This window comes from Eriocheir sinensis, chromosome 39, assembly GCF_024679095.1.
Source record: "Eriocheir sinensis breed Jianghai 21 chromosome 39, ASM2467909v1, whole genome shotgun sequence".
Taxonomy (NCBI): Eukaryota; Metazoa; Arthropoda; class Malacostraca; order Decapoda; family Varunidae; genus Eriocheir; species Eriocheir sinensis.
The window spans coordinates 9,572,269-9,594,768 of NC_066547.1; the positions used below are offsets into that span (position 1 = coordinate 9,572,269).

The 22,500-nt window shown below is 44.0% G+C and overlaps 1 protein-coding gene across 2 annotated transcripts in view; it reads right to left on the minus strand.

Annotated features, from left to right (window-relative positions):
- LOC127008962 (uncharacterized) overlaps positions 1-22,500 on the minus strand; it is a 66,363-nt gene that overhangs the window by 10,832 nt on the left and 33,031 nt on the right. For both annotated transcript variants that reach the window (XM_050881495.1, XM_050881494.1), the window contains exons 3-4: positions 9,148-9,368; positions 6,567-6,791 (exon numbers count right to left, since the gene is read on the minus strand). In XM_050881495.1, the coding sequence (XP_050737452.1) occupies positions 6,567-6,791; positions 9,148-9,358 (436 nt within the window). In that variant the 5' untranslated portion in view covers positions 9,359-9,368. The remainder of the gene's footprint in view (positions 1-6,566; positions 6,792-9,147; positions 9,369-22,500) is intronic.

The window sequence follows — 22,500 nt, forward strand, 5'->3', positions numbered from 1 at the left end:
CAAGCAACTTAAGGGAAAAAAAATAAATAAAATAAAAATAAAAAACGAACAAAAAAAAAAAAAAAAAAAAAAAAGCTTCCTTGGTTGCCACGTTCTTGTTTTCCCTGTCTACTTGTTTCTATTGTTTACTTCGCTCGCCTATACCTGGTTATCTGTCCTCCTTATTTTGTTTACTTACCTGGCTAAACACCTGTCCTGCCTGCACTGCTTGGGGAGTCCTGCTTACCTTGTGTCTGTATCTGTTCATGTTGTTTATGTGTCTTGTTTGTGTAGTGCCTTTTTATAATTATGTGGTTTTAGAGTTTTCTTTTGTTTTATCCTTTATGTTATTTTGTTTTATTATTTATTACATTATTTATCATCATTTATTTATGTTTTTTTTGGGGGGTTATATATATTTTTTCTTTTATTTTCCTTTGTCTATTATGTTTGTTTCTATGTAAATTTTATGTGTCTGTTTTTGTCTTGGTTAGGTTATCTGTCTGTTCAATCGTTGCTGTTTTAATCTACCTTGCTAATTGTACATGTTTTCTGTTTTATGTATTGCGTTCATTGCCCTGTATTGCGTCTGTTTATCCACTCATCAATATTCATCTACCTGCCTGTCTTGTGTGTATGTTTTTCCATGCATATTCTTATCTTCATCTTGTTTGTCTGTTTAATTATCCTGTTTACGAAGCCATTTACAAACCTCTCTTCTCTGTCTTCTTTTTCTTCTTCTTCTTCTTCACCTTTGCTTTCTTATCCGTATTTGCTTATTCTCCTTCACTCATCTTGTTTATTCTTCTCTCTTTGCTTATTCTTCTTCGCTCATTTTGTTTATCCTTCTGTTCGTCTTGTTTGTATGTCCATTTCCCGTTTGTTTTCTCTCTCTAAAGGGTCATTGATGGGTCACGTCTTCATGTCTACTTACACTAACATGGGATGCATTATTCCGTTTGCCCCGCCATACATACATACATACATTCATACATACGTACATTCATGCATTCACGTGCTCTCAACACTTTATCTGTTTGTTTGTTTGTAAGTTGAGGCGAATGACTTTGGGGGTTCGGAATATCTGATGGCTGGTTTGTTTGCTTGGATATTTTTTCTCTCTCTCTCTCTCTCTCTCTCTCTCTCTCTCTCTCTCTCTCTCTCTCTCTCTCTCTCTCTCTCTCTCTCTCTCTCGTTTCCACTTCCTCTTTCCTTTCTTTTCTTCCCCTCTCATCTCACAGTCTCCATTCACTAATTTTTCTCCCTCTCCCTCGCTCTCCTTTCTCTGTCTTCCCTCCCTCTTATCTTTTTATGCTTCCTTTTTTTCTCCCTTTCTTCCCCTCCCTTCTCACACTCTCCATTCTCCATTTTTTCTTCCTCTCCCCTCCTCTTCTTTCCCTGTCTTGTTTTCTCGTCACCCTTCCCCTCCCCTTTCTTTCCTTTCTCCCTCGCTTCCTCCCCTTCTTCCGTCCTTTCTTCCCGTCCCGACACCTGTATTGTACCGTCTCGCGTCAGGGCTGGTTTCGTTCAAGGGGTCTCTATGTTAATTATGGACTTAGTTTTTCCATTCTGTTGTATCCAGGCGAGGAGGTGGGGCTTTTAATAGCAGGGTTAGCGAAGAGAATGTTATGGTAGTGGTCTCGTTGAGTGGTTATTCAGTGGTGCTTGTGTTGGTATTGTAGTTACGGTGAAAGTTTAGGTAGATGTGGAATGGTTTGTAACTGTATAAATATTGGCTAAATTACTTATCTCGTTCATTGTGTGGTAATTTTTTTTCCGGTTATGAATGCTTACACCACATTATTATAGCTTTTGCTCATGACCATTGCCTTAAAGCATTACTTCTTCTGTATTATTGTTGCAGTAATGAAAATAAGTAAAACAAAACATAACAGAAACGAAAAGCGTAGAAAATGAACACTTTTCCTCCATTCTGGCTTACTACCCACATGCTGTCCTGAAGACCACCCATCAACCGGGACTCTAGAGAAGCCGTCCAAGCAAGAAGAAGTTCCGGGGGGGGGGCAGCATGAGCCAATGCAAGCGCCACTAACTACTCGCCTGCGCCAGGCCAGAACTGGGCCGGCCCACCAGGCCCCCCCCTGAAGAAAAGCCTTGGCCCCACCATCAGGCCCCACCAAGAAAGATGCCAACCAGCAGCAAAGGCAAAGCAAAAAAAATAAAAAAAAAAAAATTACATAAAAAAGCTATCAATATATTTTTTTCTAATACTCCAGAGTCCAGATGTTAGAAATACTGTATACCTATTTTACGGTTTACGAAAGCAGGAACAATAAAAATGGAAAAGAAAACGGATGAGAGGCGGAGTCCAGCAGTCACTTGTCTTGTCCTTCTCGTAGCAGCTGATTCGCCTCGGGTCGGAACATCGGAGACAGTGACGATTGAGTAATTACTATTTCTACCGTGTTAATCGTGCTCTTCCGAGACTCAGCGTTCCTTGGTGTGTTGGGGGAGGAACTAGAGCACGGGGATGTGTTAGATGAGGCTGGGACGTGGTGGGGAGCAGAGACAGAAATCACTGAAGTGATTTATCTCCCAAAAGTCGGTGTTTCAGTTGCTGTGACGATAGTTATTCCTGATTTCACCGTGTTTATCGTGCCCCTTCGATACTTAGCGTTACGTGGTGTGTTGGGGGAAGGAACTAGAGCACTGAGATGTGATAGAAGATGGTAGAACGTTGGGGGTAAAGTAGGTAGAAGTTATTGAAGTTATCTCCCATATGTCCGTGTTCGAAGCTATATCGCCATTGTCTACCTTCAATCCTCTTCAGTTGTCTCCATCACAAGAAGCTTAGGAACGCCGCCATGTCTTCCTCCTCTCCACCACTCAATGCTGTCTTCGAGGGGTGAGTGTGAGTTTATTTGTTCTCATTTTCCATAGTTATCGTTGCATTCTTTTCCTTTCTCTTCCTCTTTCTTCCCTTCTTATCTACCCTCTTTCCCTCCTCTATTCCGCCCTCTCTTCCCTTCCTTATCTGCCCCTTCCAGCAGTTTTATTTTTATTTTTCCTAGTTCCCTATATTTGTCTTCTTCCACATCTCTTGTTCACTTGTTAGTAGTAGCAGTAGCAGTAATAGTAGTAGTAGTAGTAGTAGTAGTAGTAGTAGTTGCTGTGTGTGTTATCCGTTGTGGTCTGAGTTGTAAAGTAACGCCGTTGTTTTCGTGTTGTGTTATATACCATTTCAATACTTTTTTATTTCTTAATTTGCGTATGTGTGGTATTTCTCCGTCCAAGGCAAATGATATAACTGTGTTGCGAGGATGTGTTCTGCTTGCGTGTTTGTGGTATTGCATGAGTCCTCGTTATGTGTTTATTAGGCTGAATACGCCTGGAATATCTATTAATACATGAGCAGAAAGTTTGGCAAAGGGATAAGCGTTGCAGTGCGTGGGTTGTGAACTGGTTGTTTCTTCTCGAACATAGATGGCGCTGCTACATAAAAGGTTTCAGTCAGGAGGCTCGAGTGGGTGTGAAGCAAAGGAATTATTTATAGGCAAATACAAATGCTTTTTTTTTTGTAGAACCTTGACGTGGTTGATGGATTTCATACTTTTTTGTTCGAGTAGATTTATCATGAGGACTTACAGCCATACTCTTCAGCCTTGCGTCGTCCAAGCACACATAGTTAACAAGGCTTTCGTATGAGTTGTGGGCATTTCCAGGCAGCATTTCTAGCTCACCAAACCCACCCCTTTGCATCTATCCTATTTTTGACACTTTGAACGCCTGACTACTACAAAAGGACATCAATAACTAACCATTTTTTAACAAACTATCAATTATCAATATCAGGGGGGGGCGCAGGGTTTTTTTTTTTAAATTAGGATAGAAAATGTTTCCAGGGGTAGTTTAATGGATCTGGTGGTAGTTTGAACCTTCCTCTGTACCATGAATCTAAAAATACCAGTCATAATAACTCGACTGATCTCTTTTTTTGGCCTTTGGAAATTGTTAATGTGAGAGATGAAGGCGTCTAACAGCACCGACTTTAGTGTCTGTTGATGGCAAAATAGGTCCTTTTTTTTCGCACTCTTAAGTTGTTATTGGAGTTCTTACGTTTTTGTTCGAGTATAAGGACTTAGTTGTCTGTTATCTGAGCCAACATTTGTACAGCCAGGCAAGGAGGCTTCCCACTGCGAGCTGAATAGAGACGGCGTTTATTTCAACACAGAGGCCTGGCTATTCTCGTTCGGCGTTACTTAACTATTTGCAGGATATTTTATTTTGAAGACTTCTCTATTTTAGGAGTTTTGTTGCTATCTCTGCTCTGGTGCGCTAACTGGTGATGAGATTGGTGGATTTATTTTCATAGTTTGTTTAGGGGTGAAATACCTGGAGAATATTTCAGTAATTGGATGTTGCAGCTTTTAATTAACACCTTCTAAGATTTATTCAGTTTACCGTTTGTAGTTGAGGTCACGGAAGATCACAGATTGGATACGTCTGGTGAATGGTCTTTTTCCCTTCCTCTCCTGTATAATTACCCTTGGAGTAAGTTTATCTTTTTCATAATGAAGAGCTGTGTAGTAAGATGGTGTTGAACGATACTTTGTCCTTGTCTTTGTGTGTGTGTGTGTGTGTGTGTGTGTGTGTGTGTGTGTGTGTGTGTGTGTGTGTGTGTGTGTGTGTGTTCTTCTTTGTTTTTCTATCTTTTTTCTTTGATTCTTCCTATTCTCTTTTTCTTTCATTCGTTCAATAATTTTTTTCCCTCTTTCTCTCCCTTTTCTCCCTCTCTTCCCTCCCCTCTCTCTCTCACCCTCTCCCTCTCCCTCACTCTCTCACCCCCTCTCTCTCTCGGCCACCTGCACTAGCGCGATAGGTGTCAGGCACAAGATCACGCACCCATTGACGCATTTATGAGCCTCGTTGTGTGTGGCCAAGCAAGACCCGCCGACGAGCCGTCCGCGAGGAAACACAAACACGAGGCGGGGATTCAAGTGGGGCTGCGTGGCGTTGGCGGGAATAAGTTAAGTTGCAGAAACATATCCCTTAACGAGAGACATTAAGGGGAGTTCATCCTTCCTCTCTCGTGCCTCTTCCGTCTTAAAAACATAAACATTGCGAGCGCTGTTTTTTTATTAAGAGAAAGTTAGTGAGTGGGGTTCTAGAGTGAGGTGGGTTGGGGGACTGGGAGGCAGAGGGTAAGTTTTAATATAATCTTTGAACGTGCTGCAGAGATTTATAGAAATGACGTTTGAAAATGAAGCGTGAGTGTGCTGTTTTCATTTCTATTTGAGGGAAAAAATATGACGAAGAAAAAAGAAAAGAGAAAAAACGGAGGAAAAAGGAGGTGCAGGAGGAGGCGAAGATGGTGTTAGCAGAAGGGACAGACAGGTGGATGGAACAGGTGGTGGGTGGAAAGGGAAAGGCACTGAGGATAGGGATGAAAGGTGAAGTGAGATGGCGGTTATAGTTTACCAAGAAAGTTTTCATGATATATACGTTCAGAAAAGAGTAAGAATAGTTGTTGCTTGTGTATGTCTTTTTTTCGATGTTTAGCCAGACGCATTGATAAAATAAAGACGTAAAGAGTAACGACTAAGCAAAACCTTTGTCCTCATTGATGTATTTTTACGATTTCGTTTCAAACAATCAGTCTTGGTTGTCTGAATAATATTAAAATACTCCTGACTCAACTCTGCTTATTTTCAAGGATAACGGAAACGATATTCAGTACAACGAAACACTAGAGAATTGTCTGTATAAATCCAGCTTTTCAAACGTAAAACATCCACGTAAATAGCTTATACTACTTGACATTCTGGAGTGCAAAGTTAGGGGTGAAAGACGAACCATCTTTACTAATATATGTTCTTCATTTTTCACTCTTTCTTATTCTTTTCATTGTGCAAATTATTAACCCGGTAGCAGCAACGGGCCAAATTTGTGCCACGATATAACCCCCCCCAAAAAGATGATACATAATCTGATCATAAATGCTTTGATATATATTATGAAATGGTTTGTGTGAGGGGTGATTTTTTCTCACTAATCTCGCTTAGAGGGACCATTAAGAAACATGATCCTTGCTGCTACTGGGTTAACTTCTACATAATTCTTCTGTTATTACTATACTTAGGGGATAAGCTTCATCGAGTCCTGTCCTCTTCCGTACTGCGGCAGTGTTGCTTTCCTTGGTATCTATAATCGATTTTTTTCATGGTAACTTGCTGACTGCGTACCACCACTTCTCTTGCAACCTCACCGCACTCGCCTTTCAATTCTAAGTCGTCTTTATGCTGTCCAACCTCCTAATGCAAGTGCTAACTAATACCTATCTTTATTCTTTCGTCCGCCCATCTCTGTGCTGTCTAACTTCCTAGTGCAAGAGCTAATCAATATATACTTTTAATCTTTCGTCTCTTTCAATGGTGAAATCTGGAGCCTCCTTCCTTCGTCTGTATTAATTTCTTTTAGAGATTTTTATGTTTACTAAAGTTAAGCATCTAGACCCGTCCAACCAATACTGACCTTTTTTAGCCTCTATCCTATTGTGGGAGCAGTGTTTTGAACTGCCTCTTTTACTGTAAAGAAAAAAAAAAGACCTCTCCTACACGGCTACCCACCTATCGTAGTGATGACGGTGACGCAGTAGAAGAGAGAGCCGATCACATTCCATCGTTCCCGCTGCTCGTCGGGGCCCTGGTCGTACAGCTGGTTCCCCACGGCCTCCACCACCTTCTTCTCGTACTCCTCCAGCACCTCCCTCACCTCCTCGTGCCAGCCCGTCGCGTTGAGGGCCTCCAGCCAACCCTCCCCGCCGCCGCCAACCACCTCGCCCACCATCCGCTCTGGTAGTGAGGGAGGGAAAGAGAATAGGTTAGGTTAGGTTAAGGATGTGAACTGTGCCGCATTTTTTCCGCCCCATTTTCTACTCTCTTTTTGTGCTAGTGAAGGATATGTGCTGAGTCGTCTTCTTTTTCACCCTTCTCATGTTCACAATTTTTTTAACATTCTCTTTTAAGGTTAGGTTAGGTTAGAATGTGCACTATGCTGTCTTTAACATTCTCTTTTAAGGCTAGGTTAGGTTAGAATGTGCACTATGCTGTCTTTAACATTCTCTTTTAAGGCTAGGTTAAGTTAGATTAAGAATATGCACTGAACTGTCTTTAACATTCTCTTCTATGCTGTCTTTAACATTCTCTTTTAAGGCTAGGTTAGGTTAGGATGTGCACTATGCTGTCTTTAACATTCTCTTTAAGGTTATTAGATGTGCACTATGCTGTCTTTAACATTCTTTTCTTTTAGGTTAGGTTAGGATTTCTATGCTGTCTTTAACATATCTCTGTAGGTTATCTATTTTCCTTTATCTTGTCTGCTCTGTCTATCTGGCACTGTTTTCCGTGACCTTCCCATCCCTATTAATATACGTTCTTCATTTTTCACTCTGTTATTCTCATTCTTTTTTATCATGCAAATTCTTAACTTCTACATTATTCTTCTGTTATTGCTATACTTCATCGTCTTCTTTCCTATCTTATATGATTAATCACTACATTCCCCAAGTCCTCTTTACCCGTTTATCTTCTTTATACTCTATCTCTTAAGTTTATCGTTCCCTCTGTCCTATTATAATTCTTATCTTCTTTTAATATTCTGAATTCCACAGTCATTAATCTCATCATCGGCCTCTTTATCTCGTTTAACACTCTATATCTTTCTTCTCTTCACTCACTCACTCTTCCTCTTCCTTCTCTTCTACACCTCGTAACTCATAAGCCATCACCAGCAACATCTGTTTAACCCAGTCACAGGTGAACCCAATAACCTTTCCGCACCTGCCTTGACTCATCACACACACACACACACACACACGCACACACGCACGGGCTCCCCCACACATTAATAAGCGTTGTAAAGCCCTTGACGTAGTACCGCCGAAGGAGCGTACCAAGACGCCGCCGAAGTGTCAAAACAAGGGTTCCTCAAGAGTCTTCGGGTGTCGTGACGCAAGTAGAGTTTTGTGCCGAGACGCATCGTTCATTGAGGCACTTAGCGGTCTTTGTGGAGGAGGAGGAGGAGGAATAAGAAGGAGAAGAGGAGTAGAAGTAGTAGTAGTAGGAGGAGGATGAAGAAAATAAAAGGACAAGGAAGAAAAAGAAGAAAAATAATAGTAGAAAGATGAGAAAGAGACGAAGGAGAAAGAAAAAGGAGGAGGAGAGGGAGGAAGAATAGAATAAAATAGGAGTAGTAGAAGGAGACACAGGAAAAGGGGAAGAAGGAGGAGTACTAGAAAGGAGGAAGGAGGAGGAAAATGAAGGAGGAGGAGGAGGAGGAAGAGGAGGTGAAGATGGTGTTATCAAAAGGGACAGGTGTACGGAAAAGGTGGTGGGTGGAAAGGGAAATGCACTGAAGATAGAGATGAAAGGACAAGTGGGATGGTGATGGTGGTGGTGGCTGATGAAGACGACGATGGTGATGCTTTTATATGATCAAGTCAGTTGGTTCCAATAATACATTGAAGATTAGTGAAAGTACCGATGACGACAGGGAGGGAGAGGAAAGGTGAAAAGAGTACACTAGTTGACGATGATAAATTGAGTTGGTTAAAATGGGTGAAATGGTAAAAGTTGTGAAGGTGGAAGAGGTGGAACAGTAATAGTAATAATGGAAGTGACAGTGGTTGTTCCGAACTGGTGGTGGCATTGTTTACAGATAGAAAATGGAAAATGGGAGACAGAACTAAGAGGAATAGGAGCGGTGGATGATGATGATAGTGTCAGACATAACAACAGTATAGGAGCACTGTATACATGCAGCTGGAGAGGTGGAAGGAGTAACAATACCATATAGTTCTGCAGGTGATTTGGTGTTACTAAGTTACGTACGTTCTATTTGTGAAGTGGGATCAGCGTAATTGCGGCAGGAGAGGCGACAGGTAGAAAAAAGTACTACAGGTGATGGTGTCAGCGAAGGGCCGCGTGAACAGCATGTCAATCAGTGTTGCCGGGGTGATAGCAGCAAGGAGAGTCGGTATGTAAAACAATGGTGATGGTGCCAGTATTGGACGTACAGAGTGCCAGGGTGCCAGTCAGTTGTCATTCAGCGTGTCCGTCGTGATAGGAGCAGGAGAGGCGGCAGGTAAAGCAATAGTGATGGTAATAGTGTTAGTTAAGTGCCATGGTGTCAGTCGTGTCCGGGGCTCACCAGTAATGTTGTGGAGGTCGCGGAGGAGGGCGGCTTGGTAGGTGTTGGAGTCGTGGTGGGGCAGGATGTGCTTCTGCTCCAGCTCGCGGAAGAGGAAGGCGCCGGCGACGGTGTAGGCGGCGACGAAGGCACACAGACCCACGTGGCTGAAGGCGAACGTGATCACCATCTTCAGCCCCCGCACCAGCCCGCTGCCCCGGTGCTCAGCCATCTTCACCCGCCTGGGGACACAAGGAGAAGCAATGTATTAACCCCTTGACCGAGGATTTCCCACTAGAAGACATCACCAAGCCACAGGAATGGAACAAAAAGTGGCTGCTACAATTCAGTGAGGAAAAATGTAAAGTCCTGCACCATGGGAGGGGATATCCAGCATACCAGTACCACATGGAAAACACTCCACTATCCACCACAGAAGCAGAGAAAGACCTGGGAGTATATGTTACCAGGCTACCAGTGAAAGCCGAATCCGTACCAATCGCGGCGGACGGGTTAAGAAACAGCTTTATTTTTTTAGAGGAAAGGAGACAGCTCAAGGGCGCAAACACAGAAAATGGAAGAGGAAACTAAAAAGCCCTCTCCTGCAAATATTGTATAGTAAAAGGGTTCCAAAACAGAGTCCAGACCAATTTACAGATGTCTTGATGCTCCACTCATGGAAGTTGCTTTACACGTGACGTTGTCATTAACTTATATACAGGTGTTCTGTTTCACATGTCTTAACACACCTAGAGAAATTCCCAACTCATAATTTATAATACATTTTAATATTACTAATTTCGTTTTCTCTTTCTCGGCCTATCATGTTTTTGGGGACTGCTGAACAGGCACCTTATACTCGTAGTGTCTGCACTCTCCCCCTCTACCCGATTCGTCTCATATAATATCGTAATAATTAAAACATAAAATAACTGTTCAGTTCTTCCTTCAAGTTCTTGTCTCATTTTCTCTCACATTTTACTTTCTCTGCTTCTTCCTTCTAAAGTTCATTTGCCTCTCCACTTGTTTTCTTGCCTTCTCGATGGAAATATAACAAATTCTTGCCATACGAATGTCAAATTGTGTGTGTGTGTGTGTGTGTGTGTGTGTGTGTGTGTGTGTACCACGAGTGCGCGACGGAGTAAGGTCGGGGCGTGGGTCGTATTTTAAAACATTTCGTCGCCCAAGTTCATATATTTGACATGGCTTTTGTAGGAGCTGTAGGCCTTTCCAGGAGTAATCTTATGACCCTGGTGGTAGTTTGACCCTTCTTCTATGCCATGAACCTTAAAAAACACTCATGAAAACCAGATTGATCCCCTCTTTGACCTTTATAAATAGTTGATGTGGGAAGCGATGGTGTCTTAAAATACGGCCCGTAATCTTAGCCGGCCTTCGCTTCACCTGTACCACTTAACCCCCCGCCCGCCTCTCGTTACGCGGGGACAGACGTGTACAGGTGCGTGTGTGTGTCTCGTCCATTCCGGTGTTTACGTCCGCGTCACGCACAGGTGTTAAAATAGTCACGCTCAACCACTTGCTTTCGCGTTCCTTCCCTCTTGCCCTCCCTCTCTGGTTCTGATCTTTCCTCCTCTTTATCTCCCTCTCTGGTTCTGATCTTTCCTCCTCTTTCTCTCCCTCTCCGGTTCTGATCTTTCCTCCTCTTTCTCTCCCTCTCTGGTTCTGATCTTTCCTCCTCTTTCTCTCCCTCTCTGGTTCTGATCTTTCCTCCTCTTTCTCTCCCTCTCTGGTTCTGATCTTTCCTCCTCTTTCTCTCCCTCTCTGGTCCTGATCTTTCCTCCTCTTTCTCTCCCTCTCTGGTCCTGATCTTTCTTCCTCTTTCTCTCCCTTACCTTCCTTACTTTTTGTTGCCTCTTCTCCCTCGCTCTCTCTCCCTCCCTACCTGACTTATTATCATCGTTTCCACTTCATCTCTCTCTCTCTCTCTCTCTCTCTCTCTCTCTCTCTCTCTCTCTCTCTCTCTCTCTCTCTCTCTCTCTCTCTCTCTCTCTCTCTCTCTCTCTCTCTCTCTCTCTCTCTTACGGTTGGATTTGTTTTTCTATATTTTTTGTCGATACTAACCAATTCTGTCTAACCGATTCTATTTCTCTATCAAATGCTCTTTATATCTTTGTTTATTTATGTAGATTGGATTTGTTTTTCTATTTTTTTTGTCGATACTAACCAATTCTGTCTAACCGATTCTATTTCTCTATCAAATGCTCTTTATATCTTTGTTTATTTATATAGGTTGCATTTGTTTTTCTATTTTTTTTTTTGTCAATGTTAACCAATTCTGCCAACCGATTCTGTTTCTCTTATCAAATGCTCTTTATATCTTTGTTTATTTATGTAGGTTGGATTTGTTTTTCTATATTTTTTGTCGATACTAACCAATTCTGTCTAACCGATTCTATTTCTCTATCATGCTCTTTTTATATCTTTTGTTTATTTATTGTGTACTTATATAGGTTGCATTTGTTTTCTATTCCTTTGTCAGGAAAGTCGCAAATTAATGAAATTATACACTGATTTATATGACATTTTTTTAACGTTCTTCAGAGTCGGGTTGAAAAAGAAAACGTGTGAATTAAATGACCAACTTTCTTTTCTTCCCTTACAGCCATTGTGTTTCTCGTGAGAGAGAGAGAGAGAGAGAGAGAGAAACGCTGGAGGGGAAGAAAGTGGAACGTTTGGCAAGAACTTCGAGTCACAGGGAAATAAAACAGGACGATATAGTGTGTGTGTGTGTGTGTGTGAGAGAGAGAGAGAGAGAGAGAGAGAGAGAGCAGGGCATCTGGCATATAGGGTCGAGGGGGTAAACACAGCTGGTTCGGAAGAGAAATGGGAACTCCTGGGAGGTGCTGAGGAAGAGGAGGGAAGGGGAAACGGAGGAGAGGAAAGGGGAAAGGGGAAAGAGGAGAGAGATGGGGAAGGGGAAAGAGGAGAGGGATAGGGAAAGGAAGACGGAGGAGTGGAAGGGGAAAAGGGGAGAGAGGACAGGAAAGAGGGAAGGGGAGTTGCAGGTGAGGAAGGGGAAAGGGGAGAAAGGGGAAGGAGGGGGAAGGGGAGAGAAAGGAGAGGGAAGAGGAATGGGAGATGTAGGTGAAGAAAGGGAAAGGGGGAAGGGAGAGGGAAGGTAAGAGGAGACAAGGAGAAGGGAATGGTAGAAAGGATGAGAGGAGAGGGAAGGGAAAGGGTATACGCAGGGGAGAGGAAGGGAAGGTGAGATAGGAGAGGAAAGGGGAAGAGAAGGCGAAGAGAGAAAGGGGAAAATGAAGAGGCGAGAGGGAGGGGAAGGGCAGGAGGGGAGACGAGAGGGAAGAGGAAGAGGAAAGACGAGGTGAGAGAGAAAGTAAGGGAGATGAAAGGGAAGTAAAGAGACGGAAGAGGAAGAAGGAAAGTGAAGGCGAAAGGAAGGAATTCGAGGAAGAGATGAATTTTTAATCTTTTTTTCTTTCTGCAGCGTGTGATTGAGCTTAATGGCTGATGGTGAGTGTTGGTGTGGATGGAGAGTGCTTTCCTGGTAATAGTCTCTCTCTCTCTCTCTCTCTCTCTCTCTCTCTCTCTCTCTCTCTCTCTCTCTCTCTCGTGTTTTCAGTTCCATTTGAGAGTTCATTTACCTTTCATTTAACTCTTCTTTAGGTTCAACGATTGCTAAGTAAACTTTATATCATTTTTCAACTCTGCTTTATGATTTCTGACACAACTTCGCACATTTTTCTCGCTTCGTGTTCGGCGCCTTCTCGAAGCTTCACACTGGCGGTTCACACTGGCTCGTCTCACACTCTCACATTCAAAACACAAGACTGAACCTATTCTTCCCCCAGCCCCCTTCTTCACTCTCTCTCCCTCCCCCCCTTCTTCATCTCGAGTCTCCATCACCCTTTACTACTGAGAAATCGGGTTTGGCACACCATCTCGCATTCTCCCATCATATTTATTCCTGCTCTGGTTTATGCTCACAAGAAAACGGCGGAGAGATCACCGGGGAAGCGTTTTTTAGGCTGGCCGAGAGCTAAATATCGGTGGCGCGGTGATGCTGGAGGTGGTGGAGGGTTCCCTGCTCTCGAGGCCGCGTCATCGGGCAGCACGCAGCGTCGGGGTGTTTTGTCTTCGCCTCCCTCCCGCTGGTGCTGCTACAGACGGGCCTTGACAGCTGAGTCTTACGTCACGACCCACGCAGCTTCTGAGAGGGGGCGGGAAAGAGCGGGGATGGCGGTGGGGGAAGGCGATGGTCCACACTACTACTACCTCGGGGGTGAAGATGTACGGTTAGGCTCTCGCTTCTTCACGCTGATGTATAGTTCGATGCGTATCTTTGGGTTACTAACGACGTGCTGGGTTATCCTCTCTCCCCCTCGTGTGTGAGATGTCGTTTTATTAAGGGACCGCGGGGATAAACTTTGTCTTTTTATCGCCGGCTAAAGTGTATTTGGAGAACAGGGAGTGATACTGTACATCACGCAATTAAGATAAGGCGGCGATGAGGCTGTACCTGAATGCAGAGGAATGCTAAAGAGGGAGGGACAAGAATAGCCGAAGAATAGGACTCGAGATAGAGGCTAAGGGTCATATTTTTAAACATTTCTGCGCCCAAGAACACGTAATTTACTAGTCTTTCGTGGGAGTTTAGGGCATTTCCAGGGGTACTTTTATGACCCTGGTGGTAGTCTGAGCCTTCTTCTGTACCGTGAACCTAAAAAAACACTCATTAGAACTCGATTAACCTCCTTTTTGGCCTCTGGAAATAGTTGGTGTGAGGGGTGGGAGCATTTGACAATACCAACCTAACACTTTTTATATGAAGACTTGGATCAGCTCTTCCTTGTGGGTTGCATCATGGAGGGTTTGAGAAGACCGCGAGGAACAACAGTGATAATGAGCATCAAGATAATACGAGTGAGTTATTATAAGTGAAAGTTTGGTTGTGAGTCACTCAGCTACACACTCATACATACATCAGAGTTAACATGCAGCCCTTTTACCTCTCCTCCTCCTCCTCCTCTTCCTTCTTCTCTCCCTTCCCTTCCTTCACTCCCCTACCTGTTACACATCCACCCCTACAACGCTCCTCTTGTGCGAGTCTCTTCGGTAATTTCCTCCCCTCTGCACCCCGACAACGCCCCTCTCAAGACTCCTCGGAAATTTTCGTTCTTCACACGTCCATCACGCAGCTATCAGTGGAGCCCCTCACGTCACATCTGAACCTCCTCTTCCTTCCCCAAGCCCTTCCCTCTTTCTCCTCCTTCCCCTCCTTCTCTTCCTCCTCCTACCCAGTAACCTTCTTGAGTTCCACATCTTCCATCTGCATCTGGCACTGACCTTTTCGTACATAACTTTTAACTGGTAACTCTTTTTAATCTCTTTGTATGCACCGATAACTTGACTTATTGAATCGCTATTTATATCTCACCGCCACCTTATACGTAACCTTCTGCTCGAGACTCGCGGTAAGACTTTTTTTATTGGGTTCTTGTGTGTGTGAATGCGTGTGTGTTTTCACTTGGCAGCGCTCAATCTCCCGCGAGTACCTGGGGAAAGTTATACACGCGCGTTAAAAGCCGAGTTTACTGTCCCGTGTCTGGTACGATTGCGTTGCGTGTGTGGTCTCGTCTCGCATTCGGAACGTGCAAGAAGAGCAAAACATCTCACGACCCACGGGAGCACTAGACGGGGTCTGACGAAGTGGGAAGAACATTTGGCGGTAAAGGGACAGATGATACTAGTATGAAAGCTTTGTAAACTTAAGTGGATCGCAATGGATTCTTCACTGCTTAACTGAAAAAAAACCTTCCCTGGAATATCCTGCAGCACGACCCACGGGACCGCCAGAAGGGCACAGAAGAAGAGGGTAAAGGAACACTCTCTACTATTATAGCCAGAAAGCTCTGTATATTGTAATTGACTCTTCTGTGCTTATAATGAGAAAGTCTCTCATAGAATTGTTGCAATTACAAAAATAATTTTCATGTCAAAATTCTATGTTTGTATCAACGTTGAATGCATTGTGATTAAGCTTTTTTAATGGTAAATCAACAACACGTGTCCATTTTGCGATGTACAGAGCTATTTAAGCATTCGTAATTCTGCTGAAGTTATGCCTCTCACTATTATATTTTATTTAATGTTTATCTAATAGTAAAGATATGTCAGGGACAAATTCAACGCCGAATCAACATTCAGGACACAGTACCCACGAAGTCGAGTCTCCGTGTTGCAGACTCCTTCCGTCTGTCACTGCATTAAATTTTCTCTATTTTAGGTGCCAACTCTACATGTTCTAGCCATTTTGTATACTTGTACGTTAATAATACTGGTTTTATCCCTCTCATTGTTGTATATTTATTATTATTATTATTTTCTTCGTGTAACATTCACATTCGCGGCCGCAACAGAACCAAAGCAGCATCAACACCGACGACACAGCGCCCACAGAACAGAATCCAGGCCTGTGTTGCAGTTCGCCTCCGTCTCCCACCACGTCGGAGGAACATTGCATAAGGCGACTCAGTGCTCCTCGTTGCGTCATGCACCAAAGTGGCTCCTGAAGAGGCCCTTTGCTCCCTTATTTATTACTCCTCATGCCCGCGTCACTCTCGGCCCCGCACCATCGCTGGCTCGTGGGGTAGAAAAGAAGGCAATAATTTCGTCACGGGTACGAGTATTAAGGACCAACGCGCCAAGGCCTTACGATTCTCACTTGTACTCTGACGGGACATTCTCCACCGGGGGGACGCGCCTGTAGGAAGGGTTTGAGGAGACTTTTTAAGAGCCGCGCTGACAGCCGTGGCGGGGCGTGTGTGTGTGTGTGTGTGTGTGTGTGTGTGTGTGTGCTGAACGGATTAAGAAATGACCTCGACTTGGAGTGAGCATCGTGTGAGGTACTTTTTTTGTTTTTTTCCTGATTGTCTACTGCATTCTAGAGGCTTTTTTCTACATTTCTACATTTCTACATTTTTTTTTTACATTTCTACATATGTCTATTGCATTTTAGGGGCTTTTTTTCTACATTTCTACATTTCTACATTTTTTTTTACATTTCTACATATGTCTATTTTATTCTGGGGGCTTTTTTTTACTACATTTCTTTGGTCAGATTTTTTTTGAGAGAAGTGTGTAAGGCTGCTTTTTTTATATTTTTGTTTTCTTTTCTTGGATTGTCTTTGTTTTTCTTTTTATACTGTCTCCTGCTCCGTAGTCTTGTACTCAAAATATTTTAGCATCCTATAAAACAATTTCTAGCGATTCAGTTATCCCCGGACTTTTTTCTCCAACTTTGGGCTGCATTTTTTCGTAATGTTTTTATTTATCTTGACATTACAACCTCATTTTGGATTTTTATTTTACTTCAGGTCATCAGATTATTTTTTTTACATGAAGGTTTTCTCTCTGTATCACTTCCTTTCATTTATTCTCTGTGTGTGGTTCTCCTTCTCACCCTACATTCCCCTGTTTACCTCGCTCTGCTTTCATCTCTCTGCTTCCCCTCCCTTTCCATCCCTCCTTCTGCCAACGCCATCACCACCACCGCCGCCGCCGCCACCACCACCATCACCACCACCAACCCCGCCGCCTTCACCACTTGTTTCTGTTACCTGTTAACCTGCTTCCCTCTTTCTCGTCCTTTTACCTTTCCTCTGTCTCGTCTCCTCTATATTCTTCCTCTGTTTTTCTCTTTCATATACAAAAATACAAACAACTTCGGTAAGCCAAAACCAACTCGTATGCTGTTTTTTCCCTCGGTCTGGTTGACGTCAAGGCTCGGCTGACTGGTTGGTTTATTGTGGTTTTATCAATGGTCGAGTCTTTTTGATTCAGCTTCGTCCACTCCGCGCTTTCCTTATTATTGTATTTATTTTGATTTTCCCATCCTCACATTTTTTGTTTTTATATTTTTTGCTTATTCGCTTCTGTATCTTTTCTCCCTGGACTTCTTTTCTTTTCTTTTTTTTTCTTTTTTTTTTACGCTTCTCATCACATCTTAATTTTCGCATCCTCGCAATTTTTCGTTTTGTAAGTCTTTCCCGTCATTTCTGTATTTTTTCTCTGCACTTCTCTTTTTTTTTTATACGCGTCTCATCATTGCATTTTCATTTTCATCTTACACTTGTTTGGTTTGTAATTATTTTCCTTCACTTCTGTATTTTTTTCTTCTCTGAGCTGATTTTCTTCATTTGTTAGGTCTCGTCATTACATTTTCATTTTCATTTCGCACTTTCTTTTGTTTTCAGTTCTCTTCCTTCACTTCTGTATTTTCCCTCTGCACTTATTCTCTTTATCATGCGCCTTATCACTACGTATATTCCTCTTCCCATATTATCTTACATCTCCTTTTATTCTGTCTGTTTTTCTCTCCTGTAGCTTAATTTTTTTTGTATACCTTATCTTGTCTATGTCCCAGGGTACTACTGGGTCCTCACTCCTCACCCACCACAGGCTCAAGGGCCAATGGGACGGAGATGAGCACTAAGGCCACGCGCAGCTATGACATATGCTCCCAACTCTACCTGTATTCTTTTTTTGGTCTTTCATCTCCCTCCCAATATCAAGCGTCTCATTACTTCATAACTCTCCCTCCCTTATCATTATCTTCATCTTTACTCCCCCTTCATCTTCCTTCATATAGACTGTCTTATGCACCCATCACTTTTTTTTTTTTTTACTACCTCAATTATTTTCATTCTCCCTCCCTCCCTCACTCACATACCTCATTACTGCATAGCTCTCCCGCCTCTTCTTATCTCTACTCTCTCTCTCTCTCTCTCTCTCTCTCTCTCTCTCTCTCTCTCTCTCTCTCTCTCTCTCTCTCTCTCTCTCTCTCTCTCTCTCTCTCTCTCTCTCTCTCTCTCTCTCTCTCTCTCTCTCTCTCTCTCTCTCTCTCTCTCTCTCTCTCTCTCTCTCTCTCTCTCTCTCTCTCTCTCTCTCTCTCTCTCTCTCTCTCTCTCTCTCTCTCTCTCTCTCTCTCTCTCTCTCTCTATCTCACTCTCTCTCTCTCTCTCTCTCTCTCTCTCTCTCTATCTCTCTCTCTCTCTCTCTCTCTCTCTCTCTCTCTCTCTCTCTCTCTCTCTCTCTCTCTCTCTCTCTCTCTCTCTCAGTCAAACATTCCATCTTCCTCTTCTCATTTCTTTGCCTCTCTTTGTTTTGCCTTCCCTCGTTTTATCTCTCCGCCCGTCTTCAGTTTCTCTCCTTCCTCCCTCCGTCTTACCTTTCCTCCCCTCACCTTTCTCTCCCTCGTCTCACCTTTCCTCTCTTCCTCTCCCTCATGTCAACGGTCTTTTCGTCACCTTTTTGCTTCTTCTCTCTTTGTGTAGGTTTTGTCTCGGCTGTCCTCTCCCCTCCACTCACATTTCTTCTCCCAAGGTAGTCTTTCATTTCCCCTTCTTTCCTCCCCTTCCCCTCTTCCGTCGCTTCCCCTATTTCCTCCCTTCTCTTCTTTCCTTCTTTTCTTCTTCTATTTCGTCTTCTCCCCGCCTCTCTCCCTTCCTCTGCTTTCCTTTCCCTTCGCCCTCTTTTTACTTTCTCCTTCGCTTCTCCTCACTCCTCCTTTCCTATCCTCTTCTTTCCCTCCCTCCCTCCCTCCTTTCGTTTCCCCTTCTTCCTCTTTTCCTCTCTTTCCCTTACCTCTTATCCTTAGTCCTCTTCCTCTCCCTCCCTTCCTTCCTTCCTTCTTTCCTTCCTCTCCTTTCCATTCCCTCTCATCTTCCCTTGTTTCCTCTGTTCCCTCTCTCCCTATCCTTTCCTTTTCCTTCCCCTCTTCTTTCTTCGCTTCCCTCCTCACTCCCTTACTTCCTCTCCTTTCCTTCCCTCTGATCTTTCTTTGCTTCCCCTCCTCCCTCTTTCCTCCTCCATTCCTCTCCTTTCCTTTCCCTTCCTCTCCCTTTCCCCTCTTCTTCCTTCTCCTCCCTCCTCCCTCCGTCCTTCTCCTTTCTTTTCCCTCCCTTCTTTTTCCTCTTCCTTCGTTTCCCTTCCACCCTCCCTTCCTCTCCTTTCCTTTCCCTCTCTCCCTCCCTCCCTTCATTCCTCACGTGGTATGAAGGATCCTTATCACCTACATGTGTTATTTCAGACCCTCAGGCATGCGTGTGATTCGATCCCTTGGCATGAAAATAATTGAGGTGCTGAGGGATGCTATTGCGGCTGCGTCATCACCGTTTTTATACCTTTTCTTTGTGTGCGAATAAGTAACTCTAAATAATGGTACCTCGTTTTCTTTCCTAGTCAAACCGTCCATCCATTTGCTCCTTTAAGAGTAATACAACATTCTCTTCCCTGATTATACCGTGCATCCATTTACTTCTGAATGTGTACACCTCTTTCTTATATACTCTTCTTTTTCCTCTGTTCTTACTTTTTTTTTCATCTCCTTCTTCATCTGTTCCTCCTCCTACTTACTCTTTCCTTATTTGTTTTTCCTTCCATCCTTCCTTCCCCCTCCTCCATATTTCATTCTTCTTTATCTCCTGTACCTTCCTTCCTTCTTCCTCCTCTTCGTGTTCGTTGTACGTTATTAAGATGTGTAGAGTTGAGTTCATGGTTTATTTATGGAGATACTAACCTTTTTTTCCTTTTATTTTCTTGTCCTTCATCTCTTTAGTTTCTGTTTCACTCTAATTTTCTCTCTATCTCGACCTGCAAGAACAATGAGTGTGTTTAATTATAGTGTCTTTTCTTTCCTCCATGCCTTGAGTTTATGGATTTATTATGTAGATAGTAACTTTATTTTTTTTTTTTGTCCTTATCTCTTTGGTTTGTTTTCGCTCTAATTTTCTCTCTATCTCGACCTCCAAGAACAATGAGTGTGTTTAATTATCGCGTCTTTTCTCTTCTTTCCTTCAAGCACTTCATTCTGATTATTCTCCTCCTGTTATCTCTTTCTTACTCACTTGTCTTGTGTGTTTTATCCCCTCCACTTACTTCTGCAAGGGGACATTTGCTCTCATCTGCCATTCTCTCTCTCTCTCTCTCTCTCTCTCTCTCTCTCTCTCTCTCTCTCTCTCTCTCTCTCTCTCTCTCTCTCTCTCTCTCTCTCTCTCTCTCTCTCTCTCTCATCCTTGCATCTCTGTTCCCCGTCCATATCTTACTGGCAGTCGCTAAGGAGGGTCGTAAAGGTGGTCTACGAGGGCCTTAGCGTCAGCCAGCCCCGCCTCCCTCTATTTGCTAGGTCAGATTACGCTTCGCCCAGGGTGGAGAGGGGAAAATAGGGCTGCTTGAGGGAGGAGGGCGGAAGGGGAGGGAGGGGGAGAGAGAGAGAGAAGGGGAGAGAGTGAGGGAGAGAAGGGGGAAGAGCGAACGGGAGAGAGAGGGGGGAGGGCTTGTATGTGTGTTTTTGTGTGATTGAGAGGAGCACGTGGTTGTGGTGTGACTTGAGAATAGAAAACCATAAGTCAATGTATGAGTGCGAAGGCGGGTGTGTTGATTGAGTGGATCATAAAAAAAAGTGGGTGAATGGGATTGAGCTACCTGTTTATTATCATCACTGAATCACATTCGAATCTCTAATACTTTTGTTTATATTCTTCAGAGTAGTAAACTTTCTCTCAGAGTGCTTGGATGGACGTGTTTGACAGAAGTTTTCTGAAATATCTTCATTAATATATCAACTTGCCGTTCTTCCTTTTGACTGTTTTCTTTGTTGCTCTTCTCTCTGTGTAACACATGGGTGTGGGGGCCGTGGCTGTGGGCTTAGTGCTTGGCGGTGTTGGCGGCGGGTTCGTTCCCCTGTCGCAGCCGCTGCTTGGAGAGGCAGCGCTCCTCTTGGCCCTGGCGGAGCTACGTGGTTGGCATGGCCGGGTCAAGGATTACTAGATTTTTTCACTCACTGGAACATAATTTTTTTTCTCTTTACATAGAATTTTCTGTATCGTCGTGATATAATGAATATTTCGCTTCACTATGCATTCCAAAGCTTTTAACTTTAAAACGCATCATAGGTATACTTATGAATTTAGATAATTTTTTTTTATTGTGACAAGACAAAAAACCCATATTTGTACAAGTGTCTCCACCCGAAATTGACCTCTCTTTTGGCTACCCTTTACTTTTGTCTATTACGGGAGCGGTGAGTAGCGGGCTTTTTTCTACACTCTTTTTGTTGCCCTTGAGCCGTCTCCTTTGTTGTACAAAAAAAATATATAAGAAATGATTCGCAAATCCCACCAAGTCGAATATTCAGTCACTTTCCTTCTCTCACCTGTATAGTCGGCGTCTCTTGAAGGCTTTTTACCTCCCCCCCCGCCACTCACACACACACACTGACCACAAGAGCCTCTCAGCCACAGCAACAGCGACAGACACCCACCCCCAGCCACCCCCACACCACGCCGGCCCAAGCGTGAAAGGTGCGGACACCAGAAAGGCCAACCTGCCAGCGGGAGTCAATTCGCGTTTGTACCATTACAGTGTTATGAAAGCCTGTCATCTTGCTCTCTTGGCGGCCCCGTGATGCTCTTTCTCCCCTCAGCATTCCCCCTCCCCTCCCCTCCCCTCCCCTCCCGTCATCACCACCCTATGACTCCCTCACCATTACTTCTCCCCTCCCTTCATTTCCACCCTATGACTCCCTCACCATTATCACTTCCCCGATCCCCTTTCCCTCTCTTTCTCTCTCACCACCCACCACTATCACCGTCATCACGCCCCTCATAAATGTCCCTATGATTCCCCCTCCTCCCTAATCCATACAACGAGTAAAGGATTCCTCCCTCACCCCAAACCAACCCCCTCCAACCCCCCCTTTCAACACCACCGCCTTACGTCTTCACCCCTATTCCCCCCTGACCCTTTAACTTCTCCCCTTCCCCTTCTTCCCCCTCTCCCTTACGCCCAATAACACATCCTCCTCCCTCCCTCCCTGGCCCCCTCCAACCCCTCCTTTCAACACCACCACCTTACGTCTTCACCCCTATTCCCCCCTGACCCTTTAACTTCTCTCTCTCTCCCGTCCTTCCCCCTCTCCCTAACGCCCCATAACACATCCCTCCCTTTACCCCCTTCCCTCCCTCCCTCTCTGGCCCCCTCCGCCGGTATTCTCAGTTACATTCATCACCCTCTTTATGGCCTTCGTTATTCTCTTGGCCGGCGGGTGATGGGAGCCACATGGTGAGGGGGACGAGACAACACCACACCCTGACACCCACTTATAGTTGCCAGCCTTATACCCTTATACCCCTAACTGCCGTCGACATCATCACCACCACCACTACCACCACCACCACCGTCATCACCATTACCGTCATCACCACCACGTGCCTCTCCTCTCTCGGCCTCGTCTTGATTGGTAAACAGGAAAACTCGTGGTGGTATAGGAGGTTGGAGGAGGAGGGAATGGTAATGTGTGTGTGTGTGTGTGTGTGTGTGTGTGTGTGTGTGTGT